This window comes from Salminus brasiliensis, chromosome 3 (assembly GCF_030463535.1).
Source record: "Salminus brasiliensis chromosome 3, fSalBra1.hap2, whole genome shotgun sequence".
Taxonomy (NCBI): domain Eukaryota; kingdom Metazoa; phylum Chordata; class Actinopteri; order Characiformes; family Bryconidae; genus Salminus; species Salminus brasiliensis.
This window is the reverse complement of record NC_132880.1, coordinates 41,083,977-41,106,281: the sequence shown is the minus strand read 5'-3', so window position 1 is coordinate 41,106,281 and position 22,305 is coordinate 41,083,977. Positions and strand designations below refer to the sequence as shown.

The window sequence follows — 22,305 nt, the reverse complement described above, 5'->3', positions numbered from 1 at the left end:
TTAAAATGCTAATTATCTCAAAACTACCCATGAATTACTGCTTACTGACTACTGTGAAACTACTTGGCCAGCTTTGGTTTAGTTTAGCTCAAGAAGTTATGACCCACTGACAGGCCTTTAGGCTATGTTCACTTTACAAGACCCATTAATTAATTGCAAGTTTTTGCTTAGATTGGATTTGGTTGGTTTTTGATGTTTCACATTCATAAATGTAAGATCCTGTTTACACCTGGTCAATGTATGTGAGTAGTATCTGGATTGTATCCTGATAAAGTTTTAGCCACATGCATTTACACTTCAAATGCGTCTCCGGTTAGTCAGACTGAAATCCAATCCGGATTTGCACATTCAAAATATGCAAAATGCACAGCAATTGTAACTGGTGTTTTGGTTGTACTGGGAGGAGTTTTGGTTGTCGAATACATTATGTACAACTCAGACCACCTCCTGAAGTGGTCTGGGTGATCAGATTTCTGTCTTTTTTATGTGGTTTGGCAGGGCCTTATCCAGATATAATCAAGACGCATGAAGAGACCAAGTGTAAATGGCGTTTAAGTGGACTGTGTATGTCTGTTATGCAAACAAATCTGTCCCTGCTGTTGTTCTGACATGCTGCTGATGCTGGCTGATGACAACAGCACTAACATGCATACAATCCACAAATACGTTTCCGAAGAAGAATCACATATGAACACATATGAAAACATATGAAATCTTTGACACGCTAAGGCAAAAAATCAGTATTGGCAAAAAATCAGCCTGGTAATGTGAACAGCCAGCCCTGAGAAAACAGTATTACAGTATTCACCAGTCATAAATGAACCAGTCTGGATTTAGACCTAATGCTCATTCTGGGAGTTCAGACAATGCCCTCAGCATATCAAAAACCTTGTATCTCAAATTTAATGTTTTTCAAAACTGACTTGGATCAAAAAAACTTCCACTGAGTTAAGGCGTTAAGAGGCATTTCCCTCTCCTATAAAATTGTCCTTTTTTAAAGGGCAAGATATTTGTGCAACAGCGATGATATGATTGCGGTATGGGAGTAAAGTATATGATTGAAACAAACTCTGAGAAACGTCGTAATGGGACATGGAAGGTACAGCTGGAAATGTATAGACTTTGAGGAGGAGGAGCTTCAGACATGTCCCCCCTCCCAAACATTAGTCATGTTGTATCTCCATGTAAACTAAGCATTACTAAGCACCTTAGTCGTTTACTTCAAGCCTAGCATGAAGAAATTAGATATGAATATCACCTCCTGGATCTTTCATTGCAATGGGAAAACAATGGGTTACACAATTTACAACAAGATTAAAAACATTAAACTGTGATGCATAGTTGGGTATGAGTGAGTGAGTGTGTGAGCGTAGGCTGAATTATGCAGGCTAACCTGAGTAATGCTCCACCAGTTGCTGAACGGTTTCAAACTGACTCCGCGTGGTGATGTAATATCCACCATTATCAAGCTTCCTGATCTTATAATGCTTGACATGGTCGCCCTTTGCATCGTCCCAGTCTCTGATGGACAGAGAGTATGCCCCTGAGGGAGAAAGTCCGAAAGAGAAGGAAAGAAAATGGCAGGGAGGAAGAGATGGTGTGAAGATATGGCTTAATAATAGTTATCAGTTTGGCAGGAACTTTGACAGACTGAGCCAAATGATGGAAGAGAGAGATTTGCTCTACCTTTAGTCGTCTCACTTTCTCTTATTAAGAACGTCCCTCTGGGGTTGTTCTGGCCCAGGAGCTGCCTCTCTGCATCTTTACGACCCATCTTACCAAAATACCACCTGCAGGAAATACATGACCACGGTTGAATACCTGCGGAAAAACCTTGTATCTCCAAAACGGTAACTTTACCATTTAAATTAAAAAGATGAACCTATATATACACTGTATGGACAAAAGTTTTGGGACACTTGCTTTTGTCTGCATCGTATCTTCTGAATTTAAGGGTATTTAAAATAGTTTATCCTGCTTTTGTTGAAGTAACTGTCTACTATTCAGGGAAGACCTACTAGATTTTGGAGCACTGCTGTGAGGATTTGATTGCATTCAGCAACAAGAGCTTAGTGATGTCAGGATGCTGGAAAATTTCCACCCCACCTCATCCCCAACTTATTCCAAACTTATTGAATGGAGTACCATCATTCCAGAGAACACAATTCCACCACTCCACAGCTCAATGTTGGGGGGCTTTATACCCTTCTAGCATACACCTAGCAATAGACATGGTGCCAATAGGTTTATGTTTATCTGCTCCAAACATGTTCCCAAGGAGGCAGGTAGCCCACGTCATGAGTGTCTTTGACAGTTTAGTGACAGTTGTAATGGAGGAGGGACTAGTGCCTGCAGTCCTTTATGGGTTGAAATCATATAATGAAAAAAAGGCTTTTGTTTTTTTCTATCAAAACTAAGTTTGCTCATTAAAAGTAATACTTCCTGTCTGGGCTGCACACCGAAACGAGCTTGCTAGAACAGCTCATTGACAGTTACGACGTTGCTGTTGCTTAGCAACAGGGAGATGCCCAGACAGAGTCAGTGTTCAAAACGTGCAGTGTGCCTCACTGTTCTCTGCCTCTGGACAAATGCAGCAGGAGCTCATTTGTAGGCAGAATGCAAACTGCTTATAATCAGTAAAAAACAGTATATAGTAACTGCACCAAGTGCATATTAACATTAAATGTCCAAATGTTTGTGGACACCTCTTCTAATAAATACATTCAGCTACTTGAAGTTGTTCCAGTTGCTGGCAAAGATGTGCAAATGCACACATACAGCTTGTATAGTCCCTGTAGAGAAGTACTGCCAATAGAATATGATTCTTTGGAGCAGATAAACATGAACATATTGGCACCATGCCTAAAGCCAGACATGGGTTAGAGGGGTATAAAGCTCCAGAATTCGAGCTGTGGACTGAGAACTGTGTTCTCTGGAATGATTGTTGGCGCTCCTTTCAATACTTTTGGGATGAGTTGAGGAGTTGGGATGGAGATCAGCCAGCATCCTGACCTGATCATTAATGCTATTGCCACTAAATGCAATCAATTCCTCACAGCAATTCTGTGAAATCTAGTAGAAAGCCTTCATTGGACAGTAGAGACAGTTACTCTAACAAAAGCAGGATAAATTATTATTTTTTTAAATACCAATGATTTCAGATGGAACAGTGAAAAAGCAGGCGTCCCAAAACTTTTGTCAATATAGTGTAGCTTACTGAATGTTTAGTTACTGCATGATTTGCATGGTAACAAGTTGCTTATTGGATGTTCCATAACAATTTTTAATGTTAATCTATCCATTCACTATCTTTTAGCCTTCTTTAAATACTGCACAACGTCTTCACCGCTCTGCGTGTGTGTACTTGTGTGACTCACTCCTCAGCCTGAATGGAATCGACAGGGGCCACATAGTTACTGGGAATGTACCCAGACTTTCCTGTGTCCAGAGAGCGAGCCTCCCACCAGTCACCCTCACTATGAAAACAGAAGAACAGGTGCCATGTCAGAACCCAACACTGCAGCAAAATGCTGCACAGCCCAGACCTGACTAACATGTGCAGTTAGAGTTTCTGCAGCTGACTCACGTGTTATTGATAATGTGGAATTTTTCTCCCTTCTGAAAGCTCAGATCATCCTCTGTCCGGGCATCATATTCATACAGTGCTATAAACAGTGTTACACCTCCTCCTGTAACACACACACACACAAACACAAACACACAGATGCACATACATATTGGATTAGCTGCAGCAGCAGGAGGGAAAATTAGAGTTAATTAACACGATTAGTCTGCATTTTTACACTTCCTGCTCTATCAGGGTTATCCAATGTCCTGGAGATTACTTGTCCTGCAGAGTTTAGTTCCAGACCAAAAAAGTGAGCTTGGATTTTACCAGAACCAACTAGAACTTGTAGCACTGTTAAGAAGCATCTTACAAGTTATTACTGATTTTATACAGAATTTTGTTGTAAAAGGTGGTCCACAGCTGAATAAACACAGTACAATTGCCTGTTACCACATGAAGTATTTGTTTTTTGGGTTGAATGGACAAACTACTTATAATAATTTATAAATAGTTCTGATGGAGGATGGGTCCTCCTTGTAAGTCTTGGTTCCTCCTAAGGTTTCTTCCTCCAGCTCTGAAGGAGTTTTTCCTTGCTACTGCCATCTGCCATTGCTTTGTGACAACACCAGTTATAAAAAGCACTGTAAAAAAAAATGATTTGATTTGATGTAATTTGATTACAATAGCATGTGTCAATGAGTGGGATACATAACACATCAAGTTAACTGTCCAGTCAGTTCCTGAAGTTGATGTGCTGGAACCAGAAGAATTGGAAAAAAAATTTGAGCAACTGAGGGACAACCGGCAACCTAGGGCTCATTGTTGCGACCCATGAAGGCCCATTAAGAGGTCTTGTGGAGTCCACGCCTTAACAGATCATAGTATTAGGCAGGTGGTTTTAATGTTGAGGCTAAACAATGTGTTACTCGATGTTACTCGATGCCTTAAGCAGAATCTGAGTGTATGATGTTTGAGTGTGTGGGAACTAAACTCTACAGCTCAGTGGATCTCCATGACTGGCTGTGGGAAGCCATGTGCTACAACACCATAAAACACACACAAACCTGTGATGGCTGCAGGGCGGGGCTGACTGGCGTTGGAGGGGAAGTTCGATGAAGAGAAAGGCCCTGGGCCTGAGACTGTGTTGGAGAAGTCATTGAAATTGGGAATAAGCCCCACCCCTGAGTTGGGGATGGGATCTGGGATGTAACGGCTGTCCACCTGAGCTCTGCCCTCTGCGCCACACAAGTCAATATTTGACACTGCAGGCGGTTTGGAGGCCTTCCTCAGCTTACAGCAAGCACAGCCCATAATAATGTTCTCAGAGAGCACAGCTCATCACCCTGGAAACAGAGCTTCTGCCCAAAAAACAAGGAAGGGGTGTAAGTGAGAAATGGACATGAATGCAATGCAGATTTCACAGATTACAGCCCTAGAGGTTTTAGCAACATGGGTTAGGTTATGTCGACTGGCGTATATTCCTGTGTTAAGCTGTTGATGGTGTTGCAAAACATGAGTTAACACAATGGACGCAGCAGCAGGGCGCTTTTAAAGTGGAAGCAGAGTCTGAAATGGAACTCAGGAAAACACTAATTGCACAGTGTAGATTGAGACTGTGATTACTAACACTGATGTTCATACATGACAAAAGAGCTTGGGAGTGGCTTACTTAACTGCTTTATCCCCTATTCCTATATTCATCATAGGAGAACCTAGTGTAATCTCCCCTCATTCACTTCAGCTCAGTTCTGTTTCTGGATTTTCATAAAAAATTACAATGTTGGTGTTTGTTGTTTGGAGCGCTCTGGCCTTGAGACTTAGACACTGATGTGCCAGAGACATAGTGTTCTGAAGTGTTCTCCCCGTTCATAATGCTTTGATTTCCAGAGCAAGCTGATAGCCTGACACGGACAATTACAAGCAAACAAGAGCGTTCCCATGTTTGATGTTCAGAAAAAGAACTGACCAGCCAAGTGAACTAGAGTGAATAGAGAGAGGAACAGGGAAAGGGGAAGGAGAGGCCTCTTCCACAATTAAACACAGGTACGGCTCCAAATAAACATCGGTGTTTGTCCAATCGGTGCACTTTCAACCTCCTCACTAATTCACACTGAACTCCACATTCGCTCCGATGTGAAATGTCTTATTTACACAGTTCTAGTCCTTACTCGTTTACACAGTCCTCACATTCTACAATGTCCTCACTCATTCAGTTCTAGAATGTCCCCCTTAATTCGCAGTTCTAGAATGTCCTCCCTCATTCGCAGTTCTAGAATGTCCTCCCTCATTAACAGTTCTAAAACGTCCTCTCTCATTCACCCTACTAGAATGTCCTCCCAGATACACCCTTCTAGAATGTCCTCCCAGATACACCCTTCTAGAATGTCCTCCCTCATTCGCAGTTCTAGAATTTCCTCCCTCATTCACCCTTCTAGAATGTTCTCCCTCATTCACCCTTCTAGTATATCCCCCCTCATTTACCCTTCTAGAATGCCCCCCCTCATTCACCGTTCTATAATGCCCCCCTCATTTGCCCTTCTAGAATGTCCCCCCTCATTTGCCCTTCTAGAATGTCCTCCATAATTCGCAGTTCTAGAATGCCCCCCTCATTTGCCCTTCTAGAATGTCCTCCCTCATTCGCAGTTCTAGAATGTCCTCCCTCATTTGCCCTTCTAGAATGTCCTCCCTCATTTGCAGTTCTAGAATGCCCCCCTCATTTGTCCTTCTAGAATGTCCTCCCTCATTCGCAGTTCTAGAATGTCCTCCCTCATTTGCCCTTCTAGAATGTCCTCCCTCATTTGCCGTTCTAGAATGTGCTCCCTCATTCGCAGTTCTACAATGTCCTCCCTCATTTTCAGTTCTAGAATGTCCTCCCTCATTCGCAGTTCTAGAATGCCCCCCCTCATTCGCCCTTCTAGAATGTCCTCCCTTATTCGCAGTTCTAGAATGTCCTCCCTCATTTTCAGTTCTAGAATGTCCCCCCTCATTTTCAGTTCTAGAATGTCCTCCTCATTCGCAGTTTCAGAATGTCATCCCTCATTTTCAGTTCTAGAATATCCTCCCTTATTTGCAGTTCTAGAATGTTGTAAAATGTCTAATTCACAGAATGTTCCTTTTCAATATTGTTTTCTCTCATTCATTTAGTTTTTTACAAAACATTCTGAAACAGCCAACATTAAAACATTGGTGTTTGTGTGGGTAGGGGCTTGTTGGTTCTGTGTAATGTGGAATCTGTTAAGGGATGAAGGAACAGCTGTTCGTCATCATTAATGACCATATAGGAATAGGTAATGAGTTTCTTACCAAACACTCAGATCATCTGTCCATCCACACCATCTCCCTTTTGAGAGAGAGAGAGAGAGAGAGAGAGAGAGAAAGCGAAAGAGATGGAGTTAGTGACTTTACACTTCATGCCTTTGTGGCTTCCTCTTTTGCTCCCCCTCAGAGAAAAGGGAAGTGCTTTCTGTCTAGCATGACATTCCCCTTTGCGTGTACACAGTTCTCGAGCTTGTGAGTTCAGTCCAGCCTCTCTATCTGACTGACCATCAGTGGAGCAACAGGATGTCAGTGCTGCCCGTGTTTCCTGTCCGACCCTCTAAAACCTCCCCCATTTCCTGCACAGAGAGGACACAGTTCAGCTGCAAACAGCTCACACCTCTTATACTATACCACACATGCACACAGCTAAACACACACGCACATTCAAACACAGACATGGACATTTTTGGCGCAGGCAAGAAATGACAGATAATTAGCTGCTGCTTCTAGTGTTTAAATATATCAGCTCAAAGCAAGATGCACCATCACCGCATTGTCTGACCACAGAGTGTGAGAAACACAGTCAATGTATGAACAGTATCTGAACTATCAGATGTGAGAAAGCTTCAGAAAGTATCCAACATAACACTCCAACAGTGTTCGCACGCCTGTACGGTTTGATCTACATATCTATAATATACAATAATAATCCAATATTTTTATTATAAGTCCTATTACTATTATATAAATGGTATTTTAATTATTAGAATCAAGGGTATTAAACATTTGTTAATCCTGCTTTTGTTGGAGCAACTGTATCTAAGGGAATCCAATGAACGTTTTCTAATAGACTTCCTAGAATTGCTGTGAAGATTTGATTGCGTTTAGCGACCAAAATGAGATCAGGATGTTGGATGGCCAGTACCCCACATCATCTGCAACTCCCCAACTCATTACAAAAGCATTGCAGAGCAAAGCATTCCAGAGAACACAGTTCCTCTACTCCACAGCTCAATGCTGGGGGGGGGCATTATACCTGTCTAGCCCACACCTGGCATTAGGCATGGTGCCAAAAAGTTTATATTTATCTGCTCCAGAGAGTTCTATTCTATTGGTAAAACCTTTCTACAGGGACTAGACACACTGTGTCAAAATGTGACAAACTGACTAGACAAACTGTGTCAACTTAGTAGCTGAATGAATTCATTAGAAAGGGTGTCCACAAACATTTGGACATATTGTGTATGTAGACTAAATAACACTGGCTTTCATTGCACAGGTCTAAAATAGCAATTATCATACAGAAGCTTTCTTATAAAAAAGCATGAAGTATGTTCCATTTTCTTTCATCTGCAGTTTGCTTTTGCACAAAGGGGCTGTTGACTAACCTAAATGGTTGAAAAGTGCCACCTGGTACTGGTGTAGCATAACCAGTGACGGGCTGCACATAATCCTCAATATACCAGTAATAATATCCCAATATACCACTTCCACTGAGCACCTCATTAACACACATGTAATAAACTGGTTATATTGCCAATACACATAACTGTAATAAGCAAAAGGTTACTGAGGAAGACTTGCTCAAGACATGATACAATCAGAAAAGTACACAAGCACTTGTGCAACCGGTAACACTTGCAATCAGTGGGATGTCAAAACCTGACAGTCAAGGCAACAGTGGATGTTTTAATAAAATTAAGTCTAATAGTAAATTACTGAAATGTCACAAATCTGATCAAACAGCTAAACAGGCTGTACAACAGGCCTGACGAGTCATTCACAGCGTAATTAGCTTCTTTAACTGGTTTGAAGATGTGGAAACTAAACTGTTAGCAGAAAATACAGTTGATATTTTATATGCTTTGTAAAGTTGTGGATCTATCTTGTTAAAAAACAGGAACCTACAGATGGTAACAACAGAACCAGTTTTCAGAAAGAACTATGTACTGATAATAGGAGTATTATATCCTGTGGTATTATAACATAAACACAACTTCTGGGATAATGACAAAAAAATCTAAATGTTGGGCACCTCTTAAAGAGTTAGTAGTTAGTACTACTGGTACAACGTGGTACTATATACTAAAGTTTCTATGTTGAGAAGCTATTTCCGCTCCTGTCTGCATGACAGCTGGCCTTTGGAGGGTCTCTGGGAGGAAGTCACAGTTATTGGTAGACCACAAATAACTACAGTATGATATCAGCATTAGAATAGGATGCCTGTGCTCAGATTATTAGAGCACTATGAGCATTTACGTTGTGACAGGTGATCGGCAAACACAGGAATTTGGGCTTTCATAGCAAGCATGATTCTTATTAGACAGTATATGCAAGCTATTAAAATAAACGGACAAGAAATGGTGAGCATTGAGCTTTACTTTTATGCTCTAAAAAGGAAAATATTTACCAACTGAGATTAGCCATAACATTAGTACAATCTACCTAATGTTAAGAAAGTCCTCCTGGTGCCATCACACAGAAGTGACAATTCGAGGGGTGGACTCCACAAGATCTTTGAAAGTGTCCTGTGGTGTCTGGCACCAAGACGTTAGCAGCAGATCCTGTAAGTTGAGATGTGGGGCCTCCATGGATCGCATCATGGGTGCCCATGACCCTGTCGCCAGTTCACATGTTTTCCTTTCTTGAAGCACTTTTGGTAGGTACTGACCACTGCTTACCGAAAAAGCCCCACAAGACCTGCCTGAAGTTTTGGGGATGTTCTGACCCAGTTGTGTACACATTACAAATTTGGCACTTGTTAAAGTATCTCAGATTCTTATGCTTGCCCATTTTTCCTGCTTTTACACATCACCTTCAAGAACTGACTGTTCACTTGCTGCCTAATATATCTCAACCCTTGATAGATAGATAATGTAGATAAAGAAAATCAATGTTTTTTTACTTTCATCTTTCATCTGTGTGGTATTAATGTTATGGCTAATCATCGTATATGAGATTTGTTAGGGAAGCAAGTAAACAGTCGGTTCTTTAACTTGTTGTGTTGGAAGCAGGATCTGAGCAACTCTGAAAAGGGTCAAATTGTGATGTCTAGAACATCTCTAAAACATCAGGCAGGGTTTGTGCCCGAAGGACGGTATCTACCAAAATGTGGCCACCAAGTTCCCAAGATCGCAGTTAGATTGATGTGTTTTGACAAACAATTCCAATCCATGAAGGCCTCATCTCGCAACTTCCAGGACTTGAAGGATCTAATGCTAACGCCTTGGGAATTTCCCCACTGCGGGACTAATAAAGGACTATCTTATCTTATCTTATCTTATCTTGGTAGCAGATACAACAGGACAACAGGAGATCTAGTCTTGATGGGTCAGAGCTGTTTGGGTGCCACGAGGGGGACCTACACACTATTAACATTTTACTCCTTTCAACACAGTTCCCTGGAGTCTTAATGAAATGGCAGTGACATGCTCTGGTTAAAATACCACAAGGGTTGAGCTCTACAGCACCATTCTCACCCTGTCTAAAACAGCTCTTTTCAGAACGACCAGTTTGAGTCCCTGTGTTTAATAATAATGACCCACTCCACCCCTGCCAAAATATCACCACGTGATAAACAAGAATACTCACCATACTTCTAGAACGGGGACCAAAAAGGACTGTGAACTACAGCTCTATTCTCTCACTGACAGTAAAGGCTGAGCGTGTCAAGCTAAATGAAGGCTGGAGAACCTAGTACAGTTCTAGAAACTCAACAGACCAACATCAAAAGTAATAAACAGAACCAAGTGACAGGGGAATGTTAACCGGTGGAATCAGCTCAGAAAACACTGGCTCTGTTAGGGACCTTCAACACTATTACCTTGGAAAGGTAACTCTAATGCTTAAAAGACCTGCAGAACCAGCACCCTTCAGAACAAATTAAGCCAGCCACAGCCAGTTCCTTTGGTGAACTGGTTAAGTTTTTCTGACTGTAGCTGAGATGATGCCATCAAAAATACATTTTATCCACTCAGCTCTTCTGTTCTCTGAGGCTAGGGAGCGATGGAGTGATTTCTGCAAGTCTATGAAGCCCATAACATAGCTTAGCTGATAGCTTTAACATAACAGTAGAGGGTGTGGCACTTTTGAGTTAAAATGGTGTTACGGTATGCTATATTGACATTGACAAGTATTGGGACACCTGCTCGTTTACTGTTTCTTCCCAAATCAAGAGTTTAAAAGGATACTGAATTTGATTGCATTCCGCAATAAGAGCATTAGTGAGGTCTGGGTGTTGATAATGATTACCTCCCTCATCCTCAACTCATCCCAAAAGTATTGGATGGAGCACCATCATTCCAGAGAACCCAGTTCCATTGCTTTACAGATCAATGCTGGGTCCCACACCTGGCATTAGGCATAGTGCCAACAAGTTCATGTTTATCTATTCTAGAGTGTACTATTCTATTGGCAATACTTCTCTACAGGATTGAGACAAGCTGGTTGTCTGTGCATTTGCACATCTGTTTCAGCAATGGGTGCGATTTAAAGTAGCTGAATGCATTCGTTTAAAAAAATTGGACGATGTCAGATGGGGAACCGAACCTGACTGTTGTGTTGAAGTCTATGTTTCATAGAGACAGGCAGTCCGCAAAAACAGGACAGATTTGTCCTGTTCCCAAATGTCTGTGCACAAGTACTGAAAGGCACTGCCGTTTCATACCCAAAGCGTCAGTTACTGCACTGAAACCCAAATTCTCACATGGCTGCAACAGGCTTAATTGTTTATACACAGATCTCAAACAATGAGAAAGCTGTAATGCAGTTTAAAAACACAGAACGGGGCTCTCTGGCATATTTGGGGAAATGGAAACCACAGATCAGCCAAAGGCCAGAGGAAGAGTGTATGAGAGGAAGTGGTCAAGGAAGAAGCATAAGAAGACAGCCGAGACAATGGCTGCATCTTAAACCACATATTTTCATCTAACACACAACAAGTATTACACACCAATGGCATCATTACACTGTATGTACATACAGTACAGTAGCATTGTGGTTTGGGACACAGCCACTGAGACATGGACAAAAGTCCTTAATCATGCTCTCATTCATGGCATGATGAGGAAAGAAACAAGGGGTTAACCAAATCTGAGCACATCTCAGGGCATCCAGTGGGTCGTTCACTTTCACTGGGATTCTGCACTGATTCAGGTAAGAATCAGAAACATCTGAACACTTTGCGTCAAACATATTCAGTTTTTACAGAATTGAAAAAACAACTGGTGGTAGATGGTGGCAGACCACAAGATCCACAACATCAGGGGAATGCTGCCCACTGTAGAGGTAGTTTGGCCAAGGATAGTATCACAATGTGATGCTGGAAAAAGCCTTCATGCTGAGGCAGCACAACACACTTTCTACACACCTTTATTTAATTGCAGTGTCTAGTTGATAATGCTATGTAATGTACAATGTTATGACAACGTAATAAATGCAATGTGTTTGTGTGTTTTGGAAGTAGTGTTGTTTTGTGAATTTAGAGTTTTTTATTTATATGTATATTGTATTATTTGCATTTTATAAATGTTTTAAAACATATATTTTACATTTATAATATAAATATATTTATATTTTATGTTATATAAATATAATCCAAATCTTCATATAAAAATATCCTTATCATTATCATCATTTTTTATTATTTTTTTTATAATATAAAATATAACATTTGTTATATTCAAATGTATTACTAAATTTAACATAAAGTGCCATTTAAAGTGCTATTCATTTTGCACATCACATTTTTTATTTGCAATATGTTAAATTAAGCAAATACACAGTAAATATACTGTAGGATTTGGACTTTTTTACACTTATATTAAGTGCAGCAGTGCTGCTGGAGTGCTGGAGCAACAGCAGTGCTGCTGGAGTGTTTAAACACTGTGTCCATTCACTGTCCACTCTATTAGACACTCCTATCTAGTTGGTCCACCTTGTAGATCTAAAGTCAGAGACTGAAGCTCATCTGTTGCTGCACAGTTTGTGTTGGTCATATTCTAGTGTTATATGTTATGGCTGATTAGTGGTCACAGGATGCTGTTGGCTGGATATTTCTGTTTGGTGGAATATTCTCAGTCCAGCAGTGACCCTGAGGTGTTGATCAGCACTGCTGTGTCTGATCCACTCGTAGCAGCGTAACACACACTACTAACACACCACCACCATGTCAGTGTCACAGCAGTGCTGAGAATGACCCACCACCCAAATAATAGCTGCTCTGTGGTGGTCCTGTGGGGTCCTGGCCGAAAAACAGGGTGAAAAGAGGTTAACAAAGTATGCAGAGAAACAGATGCACTACCATCTTGAATTATAGAACTACAGTGGTTTTAAATGGTGTGGAGCAGATATAATGGACAATGAATTCAGACATGTTATATGTCATGCCTGATTGGTGTGTATATGTTTATATATACCACACTAATACACAGACAGAAATGCTTTATTTCTACAGAAGAAACGAGACGCGCGCTATAACTCACACAGGACAAGTGACATTAACTTGAATCCCTTCTCAAATCGGGTGCTTGTTATGAGAGGAAGAGGGTATTTTTACTCCTGACTCTCATTTCTCTCTCTCTCTCTCTCTCTCTCTCTCTCTCTCTCACACACACACACACACACATACACACAGAGCAACAAACTTCACAGTCACACCCTTTCCCCTGCAAACCTTAGTAGATAAGAAATCTCCCTTGTGGAACAGGGAGAGACGCATACACACACACACACACACACACACACACACGTTACTGTGCAGTGTATGAGCCATTATGAGAGCAGATGTTTACATCTTAGCCTACATTCTTGCATTTTTGGCACAATGATTTGTCTCTTCAGCGTACAGCATCCTTACACCACTCCTCACTCGCTTGCTATGTTCTTCCTCTCGTTCCCTTCCTGTGACAGAAAACCGGACATGCATGCGCACAAACACTGCAACAACACCGTGCTGCGGGAATAACGGCCAGCATGGCATTCCAAGCAGAATTCTGTTTTTTTGTTGTTGTTTTTTTTGGAAAACACACCTAAACTGAAAACTACCTCCTTTACCTGCTTCTCTCTCTACACCCTCTCGCCTTTCTGCTTTTTTTCTCACACTTTTCCTGCCCGATCCGAACCCCTCGCCTCTCCCCTTCCATTCTCTCTTTCTCCCTCCGGGACAGGAAGTTCCCTCCTCCTAACAGGAAGCCTTGTATGAGTGGAGCTGGAATGATAGGATGCTGGGAAGTGAGCAGTCATTCTGCAATGCTGGCACATAAACATACATGCACACACACACACCCAGGAGCAGCACAGAGCATTGTGTTTTAATCTGCATAATGATGTTGGTTAGTGAGGAGTAAAAGATTATCTGTATTTCCAATAATGAATAAAACGACTCGCCGACTTCTGCTTCCCTTCTAGCCAGGAGAAGAACACTGCTTATTTGGAAGTCACCCCGCCCCCAGAAGGCCTCACGATGGCTCTGTGACCTTTCCCTCTTCCTCAAACAAGAAAAGATCCTCCAGAAATGTGTCTCATAAATGTTCTACAATCTGTAATCTTACATTTGAAGAAGTTAAAATGTCATCCAACAACTTAACACATCTCTTTCTTCACTTATATATACATGGCTGTTCAAAACTAGTGGGTTAAATGGGCAAAAGTATTGGGACACCTCATTTACTGTTTCTTCCAAAACCGAGGGTACTGAAAAAGAGTTTATCCTGCTTTTGTTGGAGCAACTGTCTCTACTGTCCAGGGAAGACTTTCTACTAGATTTTAATGATGCTTGATTGCTGTGAGGATTTGATTGCATTCAGTGAGAGTTAGAGAGGTCAGGCTGTTGTATAATCACCACCTCACCTCGTTCCAAACTCTCCAGTTCCACTGCTCCACAGCTCAGTTAGTAAGTTAGTATGGTCTAAGGGCCTATGACTGGCAGGGGGGGCTAAATGTTTATTCATTGAGTATTTTGACAGAATTGTTTAGAGTTGGCATCAAGTGTAATCTTTTACACTTTTACCCAAAATCCTTGCAATGCTGCTGGTGGTAGAAAGCTAGTCTCCCCTCCGTATTCAGGATTAAGAGTTAGGACAGAGGGATATGACAGGGTGGTGGAGGGCTGCAGAACATTTCTAGCAGGTTACACTGAGAGAAGAGGCATCAGACATGTTCCTCCTCCCATAATTGAACAATTTCTATTATTATTACTGTTTTAAATTCTAATAAAACATAATGAAAAGCGTGGAACTGATCTGTGCTCAGTTGAGTGACGTGCAGTTACACATCTGCTCAAATAAAAAATTAACTGTTGAAAAATAACAGTAAATAAATCTTCACAATTCTTCACAGGATTTGTTAGTGTGTGTGTTACACATGTCTGTACAAACCACAGGCGTTTTTGCACACTTACTAAGCACTACATGAACAGAACAGCACTGTACAGAAAGAGAACAACACACACACACAGGCCCCAAAAGAGTGCGTGAGAGAGATAGAGAGACAGACTGGGGTTGCAGCGGTATACCGTTTTTTAGGTATACTGTGGTATGAAAATTCAGGGTTATCAATCAATCAAACAGGGAATCCCACCGAGTTTAAAAACCAATCAATCAATTCATAAAAAAACATGGGCTGGAAATAAAGTAGTTTGACCCCACATGCAATACATTTTACATAGACTTCCATGTTTTCATGTTTCAGTAAAGTGTTTGTTCACCCAAATTACCCTGTTTTCACTCCTTTAAAGGTCAGATAATAAAAATAAAAATAATAAGAACAACAACAACAAGAAGAGGAAGAACTGTGCAATACTGTATACGGCAAACCACGGTATTTTATGAGACCGTTATCATACTGTGAAAATCTCATACTGTTGCAACCCCTAAGACAGAGTGCAAAGGAAAGAGCAAGAGAGAGATAGAGAGAGAGAGAGACAGAGAAATGTTTGGACAGAGAAAGACAGAGAGACATAGTGTGAGAGTGAGAGAGCTAGAGAGACTTACAGTGAGAGAGTAAGAGAAGAGAGAGAGAAAGCTGGAGAGAGAGACAGACAATGAGAGATACAGAGACAGAGAGAGTAAAACAGACAAAGCGTGAGAGAACAGGATAGAGAGAGTGAGAGGTAGGGTGCAGACACACGACAGAGAGCAGGAGAGGGCCAGAATGAGAGATACAGAAAGAAAGAGAGAAATAAAAGAGAGAGAGAGACTAGAGCAAGATAAAAAAAAACAGTGAAAAAAGAGAGCAAGAGAGAGAGACAGAAAGTGAGTTAGAAAGAGACGGTTAGAAAGAGACAGACAGCGAGAGTGAGAGATACAGAGAGAGCAAGAGTAAGAGACAGAGAGAAAGAGCGTGCACAATTAGAGCGAATGAGAACAATGGAAAAGTCTGTCTTAGGAATAGGAAGTCAGGTGTCACAAACACAGCCACTTCCTTTTTCCACATGATGTCAGTTTCCTCCAGGGAGAGATTTCAGCTTTCACAGACTGGGATTTCAGTACCAGGCCTGTGTTCAGAAACTCATAATGAGACTCTATGCCATCAGTTCTCATTTCATTCTAAACAACAACAGGTCAAATCCACCTCTGCTCTTACTGGTAGGACGACCAGACGTCCTCTTTTTTCGGACATGTTCTCTCTTTGAGATGTAAAACAACTGTGTCAGGATTTAGCCTGGATTTCAAGTCAGCATTTGCTTCTACAGTTGCCACACACTCTCTGTGCGGACTTCTCGTCACCACTATTGGTCTACATGTCCCTGGATACATGACCCTGTCCCAATTCTCACCCTAAGCCCTAAGCCCCTCCCTGAAGTGCACTTTTATAAAGTTGTCAAAAGGGGGTAAAAGGCGTGCGAGTGTTCAGGGGGTCAGGGAGTTTAGAGCAGAATTGGGACACAATTCACCTCACATCCTTTCATCCATATACACCTCCTCACCTGTTAAATGAGAAATACCACAGTGCCCCAATGCTGGGTTTAACAAACACCATTTTCACTGTGCTTTTTCTCCTAACTTCAGAATTTTCAGACACATGACCCACAAAACCATTTCAATGGTGATGAAGGAAAAGATAATGGACTCTGCTCACACTTTTAATTGGTTAATGTTTGGAACGTCCACAGAAATGCAGTGAAGAATGGGTAAGCCAACTCCAGCACCCGGGGAGCAGTTGGGGGTTGGGTGCCTTAATCAAGTGCACTTCAGCTGAGGATTGAGAGAGGAGACAGCCTTTACTCCCCACACTCCCAATTCTTACCTGCCGGTAGGGACCGGGGACATTATGATCTCAAGCCCACTTTAACCATTAGGCCATGACTGTATTTTACACATACACACAGCCTACAAAACAATAAAAAAAACTCCTACAACTAATTGAAGCCCCCAGCCACAATATCCCCTCCACTCCTCTTTTTTAAAAAACAAAACATGGTCACTCTAGGCAACATGTCTGCACTGCTCGCTTACCACTTATCGCTAACTTTTCATGCTACCTCACACTGTCAGAGTCCTGTCAGAGTCCTGGCACAGCCTGGCGGGAATGTGATTCTGGCTGACACATAAAACACTAAGCTGAATCTAACAGGGAAAAAATTCTGCATCCTGCAATTTTAATTAACCAGAATTTCCAAAGTGTCTATTTTTGCCAACTCGTCCAGAACTGCTCAGTGCTTAAACAGCTTTAGTCACAGTCAGCCCTCGGTTCACTAGTGTGCTACACTAATGGTCAACAAGGACCCACTTCAGCCATGTTCAGACCATTTGCCGGTAACAGGGAATAGACACAGGGCCGCGCCCACTTCCTCCCACAGCGCCATGGGGTCTTTAGGCAGGAAGTGACCTCGTAAAGAACAGGAAGTGATGAACCTCACGGCCTAATCTGGTCCCAGTGACATTCCATTCTGTTTTGCACTGAAGGGTGTCAACTTTCTCCACCAGTTCATGATTCCAATGCTGGACTGTAGCTACGCCAGAGCTTATGTGACAAATGTGAGCATGGGTATGGAACAGTGCAGGGCAGTTCCTTACAGCTAGATCTGTTGTGAAGATGATAACCTCACAGAGAGCAGTGAAATCCACTCTTAAAAATAAAGGTGCTTCAAATGGTTCTTTGAGAGATGCTATATAAGAACCCCTTTTGGTGCGATAAAGAACGATGCAACAAGTGCTGGTTCTTCAGACCTTAAAATGGTTCTTCTTTATGGAACCAAAAGTGGTTCATCCATAGCATCTATCAAGGAACCATTTGAAGCACCCTTATTTTTAAGAGTGTAACGGTCGACAATGTTATAGATCTGATGTCATCTTTTTTGCCTTAGAGCTGGGCAAAGACAATCACAACATACACCTACATCTGCCACCAAGACATTACACCAGATCCTTTAAGTCCTATAAGCCGAGAGGTGGGGCCTTCATAAGCATCAATTAGCCTTGGGCCTGTTGCCGGTTCACCAGATGTCCTTCCTTGGTGCACTGCTAACCAATATGTGTATCAGATCGGCACCACCATGTCAGATTTTTGCACATATTGGGAAAATTTGCCTAAAATAAAAAATTAACCCTTTGACGTACATTGTAACATCACTGTTACTCTTTTTACGCAGTAAAAGCGCTGTAAGAAGAACCTGAAACTCCAATATGAAATCAGGATGATCTACCTTATTCCCCTCATTGAATAGTGTGTAATGTGGATTATATCCCCTGGGCGGCACAATGTCGTAAAGGGATGATATCACTGTCAGAAAGCTGAGAAAAAAAGGAAAGCGTATAGGTGTAACGCAGCTCGTCACACATTTACTTTAAACTACATGTAAAGTAAGAAAAGAAAAAAAGTACATTTCATGTTATAAACCCCCTGACAATTGTATTATTGTTAAATGACAATAAAATGTATTTCGATGTTAATCTGAAAAGCGTGTGTGACCGCTTAGTTGAGTTGCCCAGTTAGAACACTAACGGTAGCCCAGACAATTTCCTTGCTAGACATAAGTGTACGTGCTTTACCTTCAGATTGGCAAATCCTTAAAGCCATTTACGCTTTACATAATATTTCTGCCATAGCCATCATACCTGAGCCTCATTGAAGAACACTGTGCACTGAAAGGCTATAGCTACAGCTATCTAGATATAGTATAGGGCAGTGGTGGCTCAGCGGTTAGAGCGCCGGGATATCGATAACAGGGTTGTGGGTTCGATTCCCGGGCTCGGCAAGCTGCCACTGTTGGGCCCTTGAGCAAGGCCCTTTACCCTCTCTGCTCCCTGGGCGCTGGAGTTGGCTGCCCACCGCTCTGGGTGTGTGTGTGTGTTCACTACCAGATGGGTTAAATGCGGAGGACACATTTCGCTGTACAGTGTACACTGTACAGTGACAAATACGTGCACCTTTACCTTTAAGTAGGTAGTTATTGTTAGGCCCTCATAATCGCGCCCTCCCCCGGGACGATCTCTCAAGAAATAGTGTATTCTAGATTCAAGCGAGGTACAGTCACTTCCTGTTCATGTTCCTAGGCAACCTTACTTCTAGGCAGTCTCTGCTGGTTCAGGTTGGGTTGGCCTCGTTTTCTAGTCGGGCAGCTGGCATATCAGCCCCTTTCTGCCCAAGCTAGGCTTGTGGCTTTATGTTTAGTACCCCTTTTAGTTCACCCCATCGTCGTTTTTCTGTTCAGCTCCCTAACTCCTCCCAGTCCCAGGTTCGTTGTGTTCACCTTTTGGTTTGTCATGTTTTGATTCTGTTCACTGTTTTGACCACGCTTGCTGCCCTTAGTTTTTTGTATACATGGACTTAAACCATCTTGCTTTAAGTCCATCTCTGCGAGTGTTCATCCCTTCTGTCTGGCCGTACGCACCACGATAGTTATAAACACTACATTTACTGTGACAAATATAACATGTGCCTATATGAGGCTGTAACTGCAAGGACTGACATATTTACCCATGTTTTATTTAGCAAGTAAACTTGATTATATTCTTCTTGCATTGTATTACAGTAACTGTTCTGTAATACTTATTAGTCCATGCCTAGAATTGCCCTAACTGGGCAAGTCAACCGGCTGGTTGATGCGCATATTCACTTCCTGAATGGGTCATTTTTTTTTTAAAAAAGTGCTAAATGAGAATCCAGGGACACAATTTCTCCAAATAAACTTTTTTGCAAGTGGATTTCTTAGTTGTTTCTGTTAAAGGATTAAACAGAAATGTAAGTGGTGTGAGCAACAGGGAAGCAGTCCAGGAGCTGAACCAGGAGAACAGAATAAACCTAAAGCCAGGATACACTGCTTTCCTCACTCCTGTCTAGCATCAAAACTATCCGAAAACACCGAGAGCGCGAAGCATCACTAGCCCTAAAATTTACCAACACATTACTTCAGTTCATGGAAGTGAGGAAATTCACCTACAGTCACTTCCCTCCTCAGTGTGCTGTGGATGCCAGCACCACACCAACTGATAAGAAGCAGGTCAGCCATTTCTAACAAGAGCAGACTAGACCAAAAACCAGACTCAGGCATCAGAAACAAAAACCTTCCTGTCAGGGGTCACCACACCGTCCACCCACACAGGCTTCGAAAGTCCCACTCACACACTCACACACGCACCCACCCACGCACGCACGCACCCACGCAGCCAGACAGACCGACAGTCCACAGACTACAGCTCAAGCAAAAGCTAGCATAGCTCCATCAAATGAATCGGTCGAGTCTAAACTTGCTTCTTTAACTTAATAAACAGCAAACCGCGCTTTTAACCCACAGTAAATCAGTCTAACAGCCTCACGCGCAGTAATCTGCCTCTAAAACGGACTAAACCCCAACAGGGAAGTTACACACTACAAAAAAAACAACACAACAGCACAGACAGTGAAGACACAGCAGAGCTGCAGCAAACCCCAGCTTACTGGGGGCAGCAGGGTACGACCCGCACCTCATCTCTGTCAGGACAGAGAGGCATCTCGTGCCGGTGGTCTTTAAATAGCATTACCAAGCTCAGACCCTGCCGCTACCACTCACCTGAATGAATCCTCGTGTCGCGGGGATGATGGAGTGTGTGTGTGTGTGTGTGTGTGTGCAAGCAGGCGATATACACGCGCGCGGTACACACTCGCTCGTGATCACGGAGAGTAAATGCGGTGCTCAGAGCCGCGTAGCTGTCCGCGGATGCGCTCGAGCCCTGTCCGGAAGGGTTGAATTGTGCGCGCGCTCTGCTTGACCAGCGCGTGCGAGGGCGGACACCGCTTCCCTCATCACACACTGCACCAGCACCGCTGACAACACCACCCCCCCCTCCACTCCCCTCCCCTCCCCTCCCCGTCCAGGAAAGAAGTATGCAAGAAGTGTGTTTTGTTGTGCAACTTACAAAACTGGCCACCTTTACCGACTTCACGCGAGATATTAGTGACCGGACAGATGAGGGAGATGAGCTGTCTCCAGAAAAGCCCTCGTGTCGTACCGATTCCCCGCGAAACAGTCAGTCAATGGTTTAGCTGTGTTACTTAAATGTAGCTTAATCGCTCTCACATGATTTATTACATAAAAGCTGTTGTATCATTAATCTGAAGGGGCAGGTGGTCTGATTCTGTGTTTTTACGTGTGTTGTCACCCTCCAGTGGCCACGTAGTGCCACTGCGACACAAACACTATATGGACAATAGTTTTGGAGAATTGCTGAGGATTTGATTGCATTCAGCAACATGAGTGTAAGTGAGGTCATGATGTTGGATGATCACCACCCCACCCCACCCCTAATTCCCCAGCTCATCTCAAAAATATCGGATGGAGCACCAGCCATCATTCCAGAGGACGCTGTTGCACTGCTCCACAGCTCAGTGCTGCAGGGCTTTATACCCCTCTAGCCCACGCCTGGCATTAGTCACAGTGCCAGTAGGTTCATGATTTTCTGCTCCAGGGTCATATTCTATTGGCAATACTTCTCTACAGGGACAAGTGTGTAAAGTTTAAAGTAGCTAAATCCATGATTAGAAGGGATGTCCACAAACATTTGGACATAGTGTATATTTGTATGCTTATGGTATTTAGAAGGTGTGAAACAGTGCTTTGTTGTTCACTTAGAAAATGCACCAGAGTCCAAAGATTTCCCAAAGCTAAAATACTGCCAGAAACAATGAGTCAGTGTTGATACTGAGATATTATAAAACACAATGCAGAGATAAGACATTAAAGTATGTTTAATCATTTACTCTCAGCATCCTCCTTATCAGAAACACCTACATTGTCATCACGGTCATGGAAAAACCATGAACCATCTCTATTTTAGCTCTTTTTCACTCTAGTTTCATTATAGAACTACAGAGTGGCCCTATGTTGTAAGTGGAGCAGATAAAATGCACAGTGAATGTAGGTGTTAATGTTATGGCTGATCTGTATATATGTCCACTGTATAAGTGCACAATTGCAGGCTATAGCTCATTGGTATTGAAAACCTAGGCTGCCACTCCACAGCACTTTTATCATGTAGTTTTGGAGCACTGGACTGTGGACG

The 22,305-nt window shown here is 42.3% G+C and overlaps 1 protein-coding gene across 4 annotated transcripts in view; it reads right to left on the bottom strand.

The window, feature by feature from the left end:
• Window positions 1–21,046, bottom strand: part of yrk (Yes-related kinase) — a 29,044-nt gene extending 7,998 nt beyond the window's left edge. For 2 of the 4 annotated variants that reach the window (XM_072676228.1, XM_072676230.1), the window contains exons 1-7: window positions 20,817–21,045; window positions 6,872–6,908; window positions 4,633–4,926; window positions 3,587–3,689; window positions 3,378–3,476; window positions 1,687–1,790; window positions 1,394–1,543 (exon numbers count right to left, since the gene is read on the bottom strand). In XM_072676228.1, coding sequence (XP_072532329.1) covers window positions 1,394–1,543; window positions 1,687–1,790; window positions 3,378–3,476; window positions 3,587–3,689; window positions 4,633–4,879 — 703 coding nt within the window. In that variant the 5' untranslated portion in view covers window positions 4,880–4,926; window positions 6,872–6,908; window positions 20,817–21,045. Of the gene's footprint in view, window positions 1–1,393; window positions 1,544–1,686; window positions 1,791–3,377; window positions 3,477–3,586; window positions 3,690–4,632; window positions 4,927–6,871; window positions 6,909–20,816 lie in introns of all 4 variants that reach the window. The other 2 variants (XM_072676231.1, XM_072676229.1) reach the window with 2 other exon arrangements.
• Window positions 21,047–22,305: the final 1,259 nt, after the last annotated feature.